Here is a 16,575-nt window from a genome sequence, read left to right as displayed (position 1 = left end):
TGACAAATGCCTAACAGTCTGGCCTAACGCTTGGGAAAGCTGCCTCTTTTTCTGTATTACAGCTTCCATGTTGTCGGGGGGATTGTGAAAGTTGCAGTCCAAAAAAGTAGCTTTTCCAAATTCTGATTCTGACCATGGCCATCTTTGCAAGTTATACTGATCCTCCCCCCTTTTTAAAAAGAAATGCATTGTGAATGTCCTTTTTATAGTCTTTTAAAGTCTGCCTAGCCACCTCCTCATCTGTCCAGCATGAACTTTTTTAGCAGCCATAAGCATTTGGAGAACGGTGAAGGATGGCTGGAGAAAGGCTTTTGCAGCAACATGTCTGCAGTAAGTGGTACAATAAACTCTGAGCTTGTAGCCGTCGTTGTATTCATGCTTTGAAGGGAAAGCCACTTAAAACAATATTTTCTCTCTTATTCCATTTTTATTTTATTACGATGACACACCAGAATCAAAGTAGCCTCTGAGCGTGTGTCACAACCTTCCAGCTCCGTCGGTTAAAAATGACCCTTGCAGATAAATCAACCAAGGTTTTTGCGATTAACCTTCCAGTTCAACCCTGCAGCCTTACTTGAAAGTAAATCATACTGATTCCAGCTGAATTTATTTCCATGACATCCATTCAGGATTAGGGTGAAAGTGGAGGCTTTAATATCTGCATTCAGATCACATCTTTTGGCATCAGCAAAAGTGTCAAGAAATGGAAGCCATTGTATTTTTAGGAGCAGATGCAAAATAAGGGCCTCCTCTGGCTATTATAAACTTAATCTGTGATTTAAAAATAAAAGTTCTGTGTTTTGCTGATGTTGCATCTTTGGCATCCAACACACAAATATTGGATGACTATTAATGACACGCCAGTAAATACATCAATGGCTCCATCTGAGCATCATCTGTGAACCAAAATACAACCAAGTTGGCTTCTATGATTCTCAGTGCCACCACAACTTTGGCCATTTGCACATTGATCCTGTGTTCAGACCAGTTCTCTCTGGCCACAAAAGTATGTCCTATCAGATATGCAAACCTAGGCAAATGAAATAATCTAACAGGCCCATCCTTGCTGCTTAGCATGCATCTGTATACTCCCCCAGCACACTCAAACTTGTATCCCTGTTGGGGATTTATGCGCATGTTGATTCCCGCCTCAGCCATGGAAACTCGCTGGGTGACCATGGGTGAGTCACACCTTCTCAGCCGCTGAAAAACCCATCATAGGTTCAATTTAGGGTCACCATAAGTCAGAATTGACTTGAAGGCATACAGCAACAAGTACAACTTAGATGCACGTAAGTCCCATTTAGGACAGGGCTCAGAGGGCTATATACTTGCCCTTTCTCTCCATCATCGATCTTCCCATCACTGGTCAAGCCCCAGAAGAGACTCCTGCTGCTGTTGTTTATCAGTGGAGAAAGGGATAGACAATTCAGTCCATGAAAGCCCAGCTCCTCTAAGCTTCAAGGGGAAGGAAAAGGTGGTTGCACTACATTTGCAACCCAGTAGTTCCAGACCAGCCCCAGCTCAAAATGCCATTGTGCCAGTCTTTTTTTAATCAGCTGTTTGCAGTAGGGTTCCTTAGAAACTCCAGAAGACTTCATGGCTGTGCACTCCCTTACCTGCTGCCAGCATCACAATCCCTTGGAAGGTCCCAGTTGTGGCCTGTGACTTTGGGCCATATGGGTGCCTTCCCAAGAAATGGTAATGGCAGGTAACAGGGTATGCCGCAGCGGCAGCATGAACACCTGCCCATTGCTGTGCCAGTCCAAGAGCAGAAATGGGTCTGAACCATGGGTGAGATACCTTTGGTTGGCCTGTGGCATCCTGCCCATGGGCCTTTAGACTTCCCTAAGTCATCTGCCATCATTTTCTGTGCAGACATGACCCTGGGAAGTGTACCTTTGTGAGCTTACATGTCAGAGTCCGAAACGGCAAGGAAGAGAAGAGAGAGAACCCTGTGACTCTAAAACACTCAGCAAATTAAGAGCGCCATGTATAAATAGCAGCATTGCTTAAGAATGGGTTTTCCTGCATCTGTTTGAATGCCAAATTAAGCATTTAGCCAACCACTTTCCAGTTCCTTTTTCTTCTTTTCTTTTTTTAGTGAGCTCATTTCCAGCCAATAAAAACAGATGCACAGTCTCTCATGTCTAAATGGTATTAATCTGTACCTTTTAACATCAGTATCAGGGGAAACAGGGAAGAGTTGTGACTTGGTGGCACAAAAACATGTTTCGACTGAGTCCTGGGTTCAGGTCACAGGGCTGGGAAAGACTCCACACACAACACACACAAGAAACCCAGAGAACAACTGTCAGTCAGTGCTGACACTATGGAGTCCTCTTTTCCTCCTGCCTTCTACCTTGCCAAGCATCATTGCCTTGTCTAGGGAGTCATGTCTCCTTGTGATATGCCCAAACTACAACAGTCTCAGTTGAGTCATCTTGGCTTCTAGAAGGAGTTTGGGCTTGATATGTTCCAAGACTCACTTGTTGGTCTCTTTGGTCATCCATGGTATCTTCAGCACTCTTCTCCGACACCACATTTAATGTTTGCTTTGCTTTAACCTGTGCCTTGAGTCCCATACTGGGAGAAAGGAAGGGTACAAATTGAATAAATAAATAGGATGCCAATTTTTTTTAGGTGCTTTATTGTATATATACACCCCTTCCATGCAGTGGTGAAGAAGGTGGTGTGGCAAAGTCTGGGGCAGGGCATGGACCTACTCATCCCATGCACACAATGCGTACCCAGAGGCATGCATCAAGAGGGCAAGAATTGCATGGGCACAGACTGTCTGTTTTGGGTTTTTTTTCTTTGGCTACACTTCTTTAAACAAAGAGTACAAATATCACGCCAACTTAACTTCAAAGCTTGACCAAAAAAAGAAAAGACAACCTTGCTTTTTAATGGCAGCGCATGGGCAGAGCAAACTCGTCATGCAAATTACTCAGCTGCAAAATACAAATGGAGGCGCTGGCCAGGGAGCATGAAAATGTTGCTGATTCGTCCGGAAATTCTGTTTCTCCCGCATTTTCCCTGACTCTTGGGAACTGCTGTCTGCCGTCTTAATGGCTTTTGCTACCTTTCTCTCAAAACTCTCAGATCGCCTTGCACACCAGATGCCTGCCTATAAACGCATGGACGATGAGCTCCCAGCCCAGATGACCACAGCAGCCAGGTGTATGCCCCAGCTGCTGTCAAGGTGGACGGTCTGGAGGGAGGCTAGAGAAAAGAAAAATGTAGCACCGCACTCAACTCAATGGACTATGGGCAGTGCCTCTGAAAGTATATGAAAGGAGGAGGCATGAGAAATACTTGGAAACTTGTGCTCATAAAGTAGCACTAGTAGACAATGCAATAGCCATAGTGTGTCAAATGCTACAGCCCTCTGCATACAGTGGACTACAACTCCCAACATCTCCAGCCTGTTGGTTAACTGGCCATTGCTGCCAACTGGAGTTGTAGTCCAGCACCTCTGCAGGATGCCAGGTTGAGAAGGGCTGCCAAATTCCCATTGAACTTAAGCTACTTCTGTTGACTTTCTCCACTGTAGCCTATGGAGCACTGCCTGGCAGAAGGAGTTTCTTCCCAGCAACAGCTATCCAATAGCTAGCTTGGTTTTACACTGGAGACACTGGGAACAGAACACAGGACCTTCTGCATACAACATCCAAACAAAGCAAAGCTTGCAAATGTTGTTCCCAGAAAGTCAGGGGTTTCTGGGAGCTGTGGTAACCAAAAAAAGTAACTTTTCCAAGCTCTGCTCAGGCTTGCACCCATCTCCCCTTTCATCTTAGTGCATTGTGATCCATCTTGGTATTTGTATAGAACACTTGTATGTATACACACACATAGCATAGACAGACAAGAGATGGAGACAAAGCTAGAAAGACAAGCACTAGGCTCCTCTTTGCATGAAAGTCTTAGTCCAGGGCTGGGCATGTTTTATTCTGGAGGAGCCACACTGGGGGAGTACTATTATCAAGCTCAGCACACAGACTTTTATCACTGAGCAATGGTCCTTTTGGAAAGAGATAAGACACACTCGCACAGAATCGTGATGGCTGTATATGACCTCCTGTATCAGAAGTGGCATGCCTCTCTGCTTACCAGTTGCTAGAAAACATGAGAAAGAGGGTGCAGTTTGCCTTCATGTCTTGCCTGTGATGTTTCCATGGGTATTTGTTACCCATAGCGGAAAATAGGATGGTGGGTTTAGGTCTGGCCGTCTTAAACTCTCATCTGTCTCCCAGTTCTTCCTGCCACTCCAGGTGCCTGGCATCTCTCCATCCCTTGGGCATGGGACCTTGGCAGCATTCAGATTTGGGTACTAACCAAAGGGACCAAACCAACTCTTTGAAAAGGAGATAGTGGAGAAAGATCAGAATGCAGTTCATTGCAACTGACCATATCTCTTTGCCAAGGAGAACCCACTGCCAAAGACTGATCTTGGCTTATTCCACTTTCCTGGGAATCTACCTAAAATAACCTTGTCCAGAAATACTTCTGGGTTCAAATCTGCTTGGAAGAATGCATTCTATTCCAGGAAAGCAATGGGTCTCCAAGGTCCGCCTCACCTTCAGGATGCCCTCCAACAAGGTGGGCATGTCATCTCATTTTACCATCACTGGACATCTCCAGCTGCTCATCATTTGAATAAAGTTCCCAGATCACAATGCTTTATCAACAGTGCCAGGAACTGTAAGTGGAACCCATTGAGATAGCTACTGAGACTTGCAAAAACCCATAGCATGGATTTAATTCCTACAAATAGGAGTGGGAACCTCGCATGCTGCCTTCAGCTGGGTTGCAGCCCATTCTCTGAAAAAATCTTTGGCCTCTTTATGGTTGTGTGTTTTCAAGTCATTTCATCACCTATTACGTGGTCTTTTTGGAGCTGAGAGTGTGTGACTTGGCCGAAGTCACCCAGTTGGCTTCCATGGCCGAGCGGGGAATCAAACCCTGATCTCCAAAATCCTAATCCTGCACTCAATCCACTATACCATGCTGGCTTGTTTCTACATACAAACCTAATTTTGCTCAGCTGTCTGCATCCTCAGCCAAAGAGCAGCAAATTTCAGCAAATTCCAGCACAAGATCCCATCTCCTTGAGGAGGCAAGAACCCTGGAGATTTGTGATGCCTCTGTAATATAATACCGGACGCCTTTAAATCAGCACTGATCCCCCTGAAAAAAGCAGACTGCCTGCCCTTGGAGCCTACAGACAGAAGCAAAGATACTCCTCTCTCATCCTTATCCAGTTCACTTTAACTGCCCTGGCTCAATGCTAGGGGAGTCTGGGAGCTGTAGTTTTGTGAAACATTGAGCCACTTCTGTCACAGAGCTATGGTGCCACAATAAACTACAATTCCCAGGATTCCCTAGCACTGGATTATTTCTGCAGCGTGTTTTGGCCCTCTCTCAAGTCTGTTCTAGCCAGTGTGGTGTTGTTTGAATGTCTGGTTTGAGCACAGGACTACAGCTCTGTAGACTAGGGTTCAAATCCCTGCTCAGCCATTAAACCCATTAGGTGACCTTTGGCAAGTCACACTCTCTCAGCCTCAGAGGATGGCAAATGGCCAACCCCTCTTGAAGAAACATGCAAAGAAAACCCTATGATAGGATCCTCTTAGGGTCGCCATAAATTGGGAATGACTTGAATGCACACAACAACAAGAAGAAGTCTGTCCCCAGCCTCCAGCTGCAAAGCCAATGCAAAAAGTATCCATCAAGATTGCTAAGACAAATGAACCCTCTTATGCCTTGATGTTAAAAAGGACTCCAAAACCCATCTGTCTGGTGGCGACAGAGACCAAACTCACTACATTGTTCCTTTTCCACATCACTGACTGATGCACATCCCTATCAGAAACTGACCGGACATGAATTGGAGCAACATTAATTCAACAATTGAGCATTTGGGGGGATTAAGAGCTGGGGATTTTCATACACATCCATTATTTGCTCACTCCTCACCAAGAAGGCAATTGGCTGCTTATGCAACGCAAAAAGAAAAGCCAGCTGTTTTCATGACTGTTCCCAAAAAACACAAGTCCCAGTTGTACAACTGCAGTAAAAAGAAAACAGCAACCTCAAATATATTGATTTTACATATATGTCATCAGCCAAAGGAGCAACATCTCCTTTCTCACATATGAAGAAAGGGGAAAGAGACCCATGAAATAAGTTGGTCAGCTATGACTGATCCAAGACATGGGATGCCCAGTTTGCAGCTCCCATAAGCTGCCACTTTTATTAAAGTTCCTGGCCTGCTACACATTTACCAACGATGTTTTAAAGCCCAGGCAAATGAATAATAGTAACATGCATGTAGCCATGTATAACTGGACAGTGCTACAAATGGTCACCAAACTACAAGTCTCAGGATAGGACTGTGAGATTTGCATATTCTAAACAGACCTTAATAACAACTATGACAGAGCCAAGGCAAATAAAGTGGCATCAAACTGTTATAACTGTGCAATGTAAACACACACCCTTCATAGGAAGAACAGCAAGATAATGAAGAGAGAACATTAGGGCTACTTGAGTAAATGGCAAGACTTGCCCAGGTATGTTTGTGCTACAAAGGCATGTATGGAAACCTGGATCCATACACCTTTTGCAGTATATATTCATATTATATTTGGTATTAAACATCTAACAGAACTTCAGGTTTATGCCAGCATAATGAAACCAGAAGGTTACCTCAGCCCTGAATACCAAAAACGGCAACGAGATATAAATTTAGATCCACACTCCTACATTACGTATGTATTGAAACCTAACCAAAGCTGACTCAGGTGTTCCAGCGCAGAAAACAAGCTAGGAAATGAATAAAACCATAGCCACTGTATATTGCCTTCCTCTCCAAAATTAGCCTTCTGAACATATTAACTAGGCCTCTGTATACTATCTGAAGCATCTTTTTGCACAGGTGTGTGTGTGTGTGTGTGTGTGTGTGTGTGTGTGTGTGTGTACACAGTGCAAATACACTGCTGAAATAATCCAGTTTGAGACCGCTTGAACTGTCCTGGCTCAATGCTGAGCAATTCTGGGAACTGTAGTTTTGTGAGATATCTAGCCTTCTCTGTCGGAGAGCCCTGGTGCCACAATAAACTATGATTCCCAGGATTCCCAAGCACTGAGCCAGGAGAGTTAAAGCGGCCTCAAACTGGATTATTTCTGCAATGTGTTTTTGACCCAGGTCCAGGAATTCGGAAAGACCCTCAGTTGCGCCGGAGATGGACCCTTTGCCATTCAGGAGAGTAGGCTTTAGGTTTTCAGGATCAATTCTGTGGTACTCCACTAGAACCTCCAAACCCACCAAATGGATCCAAGTGCAAAAAGCAGCACAAGACTGAGCAGAGAATTGCAAAAAATAAGGTTAGTCTATGTTGGGCTGAGGAACGCATTTCCAGCACTTGAAATGCAGCGTTCGTGCACATATCCTCCAGTGCTCTGCCCCATGCGCACACAAGCCTCTTTATTCCAGCAGCCTAATTTAGGACCATGGAAAGAAAAACCCTAACATTTTGATGCTGTTGTTTTTTTAAAACCACCGGAAGTCGGGAAGCTTGCTGATCTCCTGCAAACCACAATGAGATTCTAAGGTAGATTCCAGGGTACCTTCAGTTTGCCACCATTCATCGATCCAATTTTAACATGTTACTCTGCGTTTGATTACAAGAGATGGTTTCATAAAACACTGCGGCAGAGGAATGAGGAAAATGGATTTTGGCGTCTAGAGAGGTTGAGGCATACAATGCCGGGTTGTTTAAAAAGAGCGGTGCAAAACCGAATAAGGACAGCTTTGACTTTTGCACCCTTCTTTTTGAATCACCTTCTATATATATTTGATCTTTCACAATATAGGGCCATTTGCTTGTGTCTGAACAGCCTCTATTTGGTGATGGAAGTTCGCTCTCTGATGGACCACTGTGTTATTCCTGGATGGCAAAGACTATAGCAGTCCCTTCCAATTCTATGATCCTTTCTCCCAAAGTGCCACTTGAGGCTGCAGAGATCAAATGTCAAGCATAAATCAGAATAAATCATGACCGAACACAGTCCCTCCGGAGCAACCTTCCTCTAGTTGGCATCTTCCAAACATGCTGGACTATAATTCCCATCATCCATGACAGCATGCTATTTAGGATGATGGGCGGTATAGTCCAGCACATCTGGAGGATGTCGGGTTGCAGAATGCTGCTCTGGAATCCAGAGACTGAGGTCCAAAACCCACTGCAGAAATAATCCAGTTTGAGACCACTTTCACTGCCCTGGCTTAATGGAGTCTGGAAACTATAGTTCTGTGACACATTGAGCCACCTCTGTCAGAGAGAGCTCTGGGGCCACAATAAACTACAATTCCCAGGATTCCCTAGCAATGAGCCAAGGCAGTTAAAGCAGTCTCAAACTGGATTATATCTGCAGCGTGTTTTGGACCTCACTCCTATCGTGGATGTTATGTTCCAAACAAAGATTAAATTGTGTAGCTACTCAAAGGATGCTAGAATTTAATCCATTTATTTGCATGCCCGACTACACACACCTCTGTAAGCCATTTGTGGCAAATGGAGAGAAGCAGCTAAATTCCGTGGGAATGCTTTGGGAAATGCTTATTCACCAAGTTGCGCTTCTGACTCATCGCAGGTGACCATGCAACTCAGTGCATGCGATGCAGCTTCAACACAGGTGTCATTTTCATAGACTACAACCAAACCCCTGCCTCACCAAGGATCTTTAAAGTATCTCTGGCATATTTCCATCTCAAACAGCTTCCTCCGAAAGGGCAAAACCAGGTTGGTCCATTCACCAAAAAATCAGTGGTTTCAAATAATCCCTTTACAATAGTCTATAAAGTGCCACATGCAAACTTCCACAAAAGCACTGAACTCTTCCTCTGTCTGGATCATCAAAGGAAGAGAGAAAAGTAAGTTGATATTTGTCAATGCAAGAATTAAGACTAACAATGTACAGCCAAGAGACTTCAAAATCCTTTCTCCAAAAATCAGGCATTCCCCTCCTATCTTCCATCCTGAAAGAAGAGTTCTGCCTAACACAAATGCTTACACATTGCAAGGGCCGAGCAAAAACAACAACTGGGGGGTCATGCAACAAGTCACACAACCTCATGCGCGCATGGATATGGGGCATATTCCATGGGGTAGCCTTGTGGAAATTAACAAGAACAACTCTTTTTCATTTTCTGCACATCATTTCTCTCTCTCAAACACACACAACAATGTATAGCTCCAGCTCCACACACAGCTGCAAGGAATGAAAGTCTGATCAAGATGCCTTACACCTGATAAAGGTCACAAAAGGGTTACAAGTCAAGTCTTTGAAGATACTAAGGAGGGAACAATACATGGTGCCTTTGTTTTCCAAACTAGAGATGCTGGGGACTGAGCTCTCCTTCCATGGAAAGGAAAACATCCCAGTCAAAGGCCATGGCACACCTTGCCAAGAAAAACCAGGACAGGGTTGCCTTAGGGTTGCCATAAGTTGGGAACACCTTGAAGGCACACAACAACAGATGGGCCCATGCATGGCCCATGCCTTGGATCTTGTGTGTACCCCCAAATCCTGGTTGACTTTTAGCACCCCATGGATATCATAGGGGCTTTCTCATAGGCAAAAGATATCCAAGAGGCAATTCTCCCCTACTTTCCTCTGAAATAAGAGCCTAGCACACAAAGCAGAATGCCAGCAAAAGCTGTCTCTTGTAGAAAGCTGTCTTTGGTTGTTGGAGTTGTGTGCCTTCAATCCGTTCCCGACTTATGGTGACCCAAAGGCAAACCTATCCTGGGGTTTTCTTGGCAGGATTTCTTCAGAGGAGGTTTGCCATTGCCCTCCCCTGAGGCTGAGAGAGTGTGACTTGCCCAAGGTCTCCCATTGGGTTTCATGGCTGAGCCACGAATCGAACCCTGGTCTCCAGAGTCCTAGTCCAAAACCCAACCACTACGCCATGCTGGGTCTCTCATCTCCAGCCATTTCCCCTCCTCTAGAAAAGGACTAACAAACAGCTGGGAGCAATTGGAGGCTGCAACCTGACACATCTGGGGGAAGAGTTTGGCCAAGCTGCATCTGGGGGTCATGCACAGCCCATGGCTATATATCCCTGGCTGGAGGGAGGGTTATGGCGAGTTATAGTCCTCCCAGCCAATTCAAAAAGTCTGTTCTCAAAGCTCTTGGCCAGAATCAACTGAGGTCCAAAACACACTGGAGAAATAGTTTGAGACTGCTTTAACTGCCCTGCCTCAGTGCTAAGGAATCCTTGAAATTGTAGTTTATTGTAGCACTAGTGCTCCCCAACAGAAAAGGCTCAATGTCTCACAAAACTACAGTTCCCAGAATGGCCGAGCATTGAGCCAGAGTCATTAAAGTGGTTTCAAACTGGATTATTTCTACAGTGTGTTTGGGAGCTGAAGGAGGACTGATAGCAAGGGAAGGAAGGAAAAGCTAGGATTATTGGACTCTCTGGACAACTGCCCCAAGGCTTCTCCTGTGTCCAAGGGCCATGTCTTGAAGTGTTTTCAGCAGGTGTCCTCCTCCAAGCTCCCATCCTCTGACTGGATTCCAACAGAAGGATGCAGAGCCCCAAAAGGAAAGATACAGGGAGAGCGGCTACAGCAGCACAGGGCCTTCTTTCACTGGGAAGAGGCTCCTGGTTTCCAAACCTGGGTTACTTCCAGCCATTGGACCCAAACCAGTCCTAATGTAGGGACCGCAAGTGACCCAAGGAGTGTCCAAAGACACCCACAGTCTCTCGGCTGGTGTCCTACCTGAAGTGACCTCAAGCGCCAGCATCCAGCGCCCCATCTTCAGAGGCTCCTAAGGCACAGGAGTCTCCCAGGGAAGGTGGCCTTGGTGACAAATGCTGAGGAGCCCCCAACAGAAGATGGGGTGGGAAAGAGAAATCTCCAAGAGTTCAGAAGATGTTCTTTCTGAAGAGCAGGCAATGGAAGTCAGAGGGGGAGAAGGTTGGGGAGAGAGGTCTTTCTTTATTATTGAAAACAAGTCATTTGGGGCCAGTTTCCAAACACAAGGAACGACCATCCCCAGAGCACCTGGAGACGTCTCTCTCCAGAAGGACCACCCTTGCCAGAGTATTTGGAAGCTTCACTTAGGAAGCCCATCTTCCCAGCACTTGAAGAGGTCTATTCCAAGGATGACCATCTCCCCAGAGAGACCCTCATCTCCAGAGCTCTTGGAGGCTTCTCTCCCCAGAAGGACCATCTCCTCAACAACTGGAGACACCTCTCCCCAGAAAGACCATCATCTCCAGAGCCCTTGGAGAGGTCTCTCCTCATGAAGACCATATCCCAAGCGCTTGGAGGGGTCTCTCCCCAGGAAAACCACCATCTTCCAGGGCAGCTGGAGCGGTCCCTCCCCAAGAAGTCCATCTCCAGAACCCTTGGGGACTCCTCTCCAAAGAAAGACCACCATCTCCAGAGCCCTTGGAGGCTTCTCTCCCCAGAAGGACCATCTCCAAAGCACCTGAAGCCTCCTCTGCCCCCTTTGCACCTCCCTCTGGATCCCGACCATGCCAAGCCAAGCGCAAAGGAGGAGGAACCCAAGACCCAGCCCAGGAGGGACCCCTGGTCCAGGCCTTGCCTTCCCTCCATCTCTCTCTCTCTCCCTCCTTCCTTCTTTCCTTGCTTGCTTGCCTGCCTTCCCTGATCTGCGCACCTTTTTCTTGCGGTCCCGGGAGCGGTTCCTTCTCTTGCGGTTGGACTCTTCCTTCTCCTTCTGCTCCTGCAAGGCCTGCGCCTCGATGTCCTTGATCTTCTTCAGCTGCTTGGCCGCCTGAGCCATGATCGCCCCCAAGGAGGAAGAGGAAGAGGAAGAGGAAGAGGAAGGGAAGGAAGGAGGAGATGGGGAAGGAGAAGGAGGAGAAGGAGGTGGAGAAGGAGGTGGAGAAGGGAAGAAGGAAGAAAAAGAGAGGAGGAGGAGGAGGGGAGGAAGAGAAAAGAGGAAGGAAAGGAGAAGGGGAAGAAGGTGATGGAGGAAAAGGAGGAGGAGATGGAAGGGAAGAAAGGGGAGGAGAGGGAGGAATAGGGGATGGAGGAGAAGGAGATGCCAAGGGAAGGTCTAGAGGCTCCTCAGTCGGGCTGCTGCTGCTGCTTCTGCTTCTCGTCCTGGTCTCCAGAGGGGAAGGGCTCAACCCAAAGCCCCCGAAGGGCTCCCTCTCAGCCCCAGAGGATGCGGGGCCCCATGGCTCTCCAAAGAGGGAAGCAGCAGCAGGAGGTTTGGGCCTCCTTAGGGCTGGGGCCAGGGGCCACTAGGGCTCATAGCTGCCGCTGCTGGGGAGCCTGCCTCCTCCTCCTCCTCCTCCTCCGCAGCTGCAAGGGAAGCAAAGGGAAGGGAAGGAGGCGAGGCGGCGGGGCTCCTGCGGCAGCAGCAGCTCCTCGGAGGGCTCTGCTGCGCGGCTCCGGCTCCAGGGCGCCCCCCGCGGACACTCCCCGAACAGCAGCCCTAGCCAGAAGCAGCAGCAGCAGAAGGAAGGTCCTGAGGAGCCTTCACTCTCTGGAATGATGGACTGGAGGACAGCCCTCCTTCATCCTTGGAGACCCAGTATCATCATCATCATCATCATAGGTGCTCCTCCACTCTTTCGACTGGACTGGACAGGGGACCTATCCCTGTCATCATCATCATCATCTGTGAAGAAAAGGGCTTCCTAAGGATTGGGGACCCATCATCATCATCATCATCATCATCATCATCATCTCTGGACCAGAAGACAGGGCTCCCTCAGGATTGGAGATCTATTATTATCATTATTATTATTAGTGCCCTTCCACTCTCTGGACTAGACTGGAAGAAAGGGCTCCCTCAGGACTGGGGACCTATCACCACCATCATCCATGGTCTGAGCCTTCAAGTCATTTCTGACTTACGGCAACCCTAAGGCAAACCTATCCCAGGGTTTTCTCACCTAAGATTCATTCAGAGGAAGCCAGATTTGTCCATTGCCTTCCCCTGAGGTTGAGAGTGTGTGACTTGCCCAAGGGCACCCAGTGGGGTGCATGGCCAAGCTGGGACTCGAACTGTGTGCTTACACCTCTCCAAAAAATTCACTTTGCTCGTGTGCCCAGTCGATGCGCTCCCTGTGCATGGCTTCTCTTGCACAACCTCCCCTGTTTGGAAGAAAAGCTCTGCCTGGGGCAAAGCATAAATCAGCTTGGTGTGTGTGTGTGTGTGTGTGTGTGTGTGTGTGTGTGTGTAAAAATTGTAATGATTCTTTGTCACGAATATCTCGGCTCCAGTATACTTGTCTCCAGGGCTTTGGAAGAAATTCTGGGTGGTGCAGCTGGCAAAGTTGCTGCGCATGGCATGCTCTTTCTGGAAGTTTGGGAGAGGCCTCAAAAGTCAGGAGCCCTTTCTTCCAGAGCAAGAAACCCAACTCAGAGCTGATCGGGAGGTCAAATATTTTTAATGTCAGCCAATACAGAAAAATGAGATGAGAAAGAGCAGTAGTAGAAGATTAATAATGATTTTTTAAAATAAAAAATGGCTAAAACAGGTGATTTTTGCAGAAAGTCAAACTTCCTCCAAGAGAAAACTGTCATGAGCTTGTTCTTGAGGGTAACTGCACCCTGAAACCCAAGAGGAAAAACACAAACTACATATTGAGACATGCCCCCCATCGTGCCAAACCCTGAAGCTATGAACTCTTCCAAACTCTTGAATTCCCAAACACGGAAGTGAGACTAAACCTTCCACCATTTAGCTTCAGAGTGCCGTGGTTTGTTTTAAAGAGAGTCAATTTCAAGGTTTGTTTTACAAAGGCAGCCTTCTGTCTGTAGGCCAATGAAGGAGCATCTGCTTTTTGCATGCAGAAGGCCCTATGCTCATTCCCAGCCATCTCCAGGGCAAGGATTCAACTAGAAAGAAAGTGGTAGGAAAGACGCTTCTCTTGTCCAAAACCTTGGAGCGAAACTGCTTGAGCCAAATGGCAAGACATTCTACCACCTTCATCCAGTATCCATGGTTTGGGAACAGAGGAGAAGGCCTTCTCCACGGATGCACCAAGGCTTCCTTCCTAGGGAGGCTGTTGGGGGTGATGATGATGATGCCCTTTCACTCTCTGGACTGGATTTGAGCAAAGGACTCCCTCAGGATTAGTGACTTGTCATCATCATCATCATCATCATCATGGGTACCTCTCCAGTCTCTGGACTGGACTGGACTGGACTGAAAAGGGCTCCCTCAGGATTGCGGACCCATCATCATCATCATCATCATCATCATGGGTGCCTCTCCACTCTCTGGACTGGACTGGACTGAAAAGGGCTCCCTCAGGATTGGGGACCTATCATCCTCATCGCCTGTCTACCACTTTTCACTGTTACTTTAAATTAGAGTATTTAAACAACTTGTTTAACAACTGTTTGATCCGTCTGACCTCATGAACCTAGAGAATATTTGTTGACAGATGACGGTATAAGTTTAAAAAGCAACAATATCTGAACCATTAAAGGATCACTGATCCCCTTTCAACCCCAGACTGAGCTGTTTTCCTTGCCAACCTGAATACGAGCATTATACCCCAAACGGCTTTCTTTCGCACGTGGGTCAGCCAAAGCGCATCAAAAATTGGAACCGGTGCATGTAATTTCCTTGTTTTTAACGACATACAGTACTACATTGTGTGACCTTCTCAGTTTAAATGTATTCTTTTATGGTTGTAGAGTTGTTACGACGTAGGTAGGGTCTCGACACACAAAGTACTGGCAGAATGAGCATAGAGTGGACTATTACTTCCCTTGATCTAGACACTATATTTCTACCGACGCAGCGTAGAATCCATTGGCTTTTTTAGCCGGTTTGGTGCGCTGGTTTCAAGTTCACAACTCACAGCTTAAGCAAAGTCCCTTCCTTTGGACCACGGCTTCTTTTAACTCCTCAAATCCTGCTGGAGACAAGAATTTAGTAAGCTTCACGTCACTGAGATCAGCCCCAGCCTGACCCTATAGTTCAGTCTCCTGCAGCTGGTGCTCTCCAGATATGCTGGGCTACCATTTGCATCATTCCAAAATACCAGGAATATATGAGCAGTTGTCTAAATCCTTTCAAATATTTACACATGGCTATCATGCCACCTAACCTTCTCTTCTCCAGGCTAATATCCAGGTCTCTAAGCCACTCCTCGTAGGACTTGGTGGTCTCCAGACCTTTCACCATTTTGGTTGCCCTCCTCTGGACACACGCTCCAGATGTGGAGAATGAAGCAAAAGGCAAGAGGTTATTCTCCAAAGGAAGCCTGTATACTGACTCCAGATGGGAGATAACCTTTTTTGTACTGACCATGCTGGCTGAAGGAGTTGAAGTATAAAAGACCAACTTCTCCAAGTTTTGGAGCTGACAAACTGAGCAGCAGGGTTGGAGAACCAGCTCTCCAGCCCAAAATGCCAAGAGTTGTTTCCCTCGCTGGCATTTGCTAAGATGGGTGAGACTTTCATGTTTTGGCAGGTTTTTCAGGATGGGCCTCAATTTGCTCTTTTCCGCCTTTCTCTCATCCAGTTAATTACTAGTTGATTAATGCATCAGGGCTGAGCTTAGATTTTATTGATGAGCTGAGACTGATCTCGCTGCGCTTGCAAAGGGGCAGATTAAAAAAGAAATGAACAGGTATTTTGCCCTATTTCGTATGTAAGGAACAGCCTTTAGTCATCTCAAGAAGGTTATGTGATCCTTGTTATGGGGAGGAGGTTTGCACATACAGGTCCATCAATCGCTGCCCATTCAAGTGATAGCTTGTATGTGTGAAGGACACAACACATTAGAAATCATCACCTTTTAAGGTAGGTTGTTGTTGTGTGCCTTCGTTTCCAACTTATGGTGACCCTATCATGGTGTTTTCTTGGCCAGTTTCCTCAGAGAGGGTTTGCCCTTGCCACCCTTTGAGGCTGAGAGAGTGTGGCTTGCCCAAAGTCATCCAGTGGCTTTCCACGGTTGAACAGGAATTCGAACCCTGGTCTCCAGAGTCGGACTTCAACATTCAAACCATAACGCCACGCTGGCTCAGAAATTTTGCCGTTGTTGAAACACTGCCTCCACCTAGTGCTTATAGTGTAGTTTTGCAGTGCACTATGCTCTTCTGGGTTCCTCACTTGTTTATGGATGAATATCCTGTTGATTCCAGCATCTGGCAAGAGCAGGTCCACTGTGCTGGTGGTTGGAAGCTCTACTGAGCAGTCACTGTTAGGACCAGGCCAAGAAAGTTTGAAGCCTGGGAAAAAGGACAAGGCAGCATCCCTTTCCCACATTTAGGCTGCATCCGCACTGGAGAAATAACCCGGTTTGGCACTGCTTTAACTGACCTGGCTCAAGGCTATGGAATTTTGGGAGTTGGAGTCTAGCTGCTAACTCATTCTCTTAACTTGTAAATGAAATCCAGAACATTTAGGACAGATGGTGGCACAGAGAGGAAAATATAAGATAGGGTTGTCTTGAAGAGCTGTAGAAAGTGTTGGGGAGACTCATGTTAACTCACAGTAACCAGGAGCATCGCAGGATGTCTTGGCTAAGCTTTCATACAAGCGCATGCGTCTTTATCTG

General features: G+C 46.7%; 1 protein-coding gene across 4 annotated transcripts in view; it reads right to left on the bottom strand.

Annotated features, from left to right (window-relative positions):
- The window catches only part of ANK1 (ankyrin 1), a 114,450-nt gene extending 102,301 nt beyond the window's left edge, over positions 1 to 12,149 (bottom strand). For 2 of the 4 annotated variants that reach the window (XM_089538656.1, XM_089538657.1), the window contains exon 1: positions 11,701 to 12,148. In XM_089538656.1, coding sequence (XP_089394782.1) covers positions 11,701 to 11,826 — 126 coding nt within the window. In that variant the 5' untranslated portion in view covers positions 11,827 to 12,148. Of the gene's footprint in view, positions 1 to 11,700 lie in introns of all 4 variants that reach the window. The other 2 variants (XM_089538655.1, XM_089538658.1) reach the window with 2 other exon arrangements.
- Between the last annotated feature and the right edge of the window lie 4,426 nt (positions 12,150 to 16,575).

This window comes from Sceloporus occidentalis, unplaced genomic scaffold (genome assembly GCF_023333645.1).
Source record: "Sceloporus occidentalis isolate IW3139 unplaced genomic scaffold, rSceOcc1.0.p SCAF_9, whole genome shotgun sequence".
Lineage (NCBI taxonomy): Eukaryota > Metazoa > Chordata > Lepidosauria > Squamata > Phrynosomatidae > Sceloporus > Sceloporus occidentalis.
Note: the sequence above shows the minus strand (reverse complement) of the source record. Positions and strands in the feature narration are given on the sequence as shown.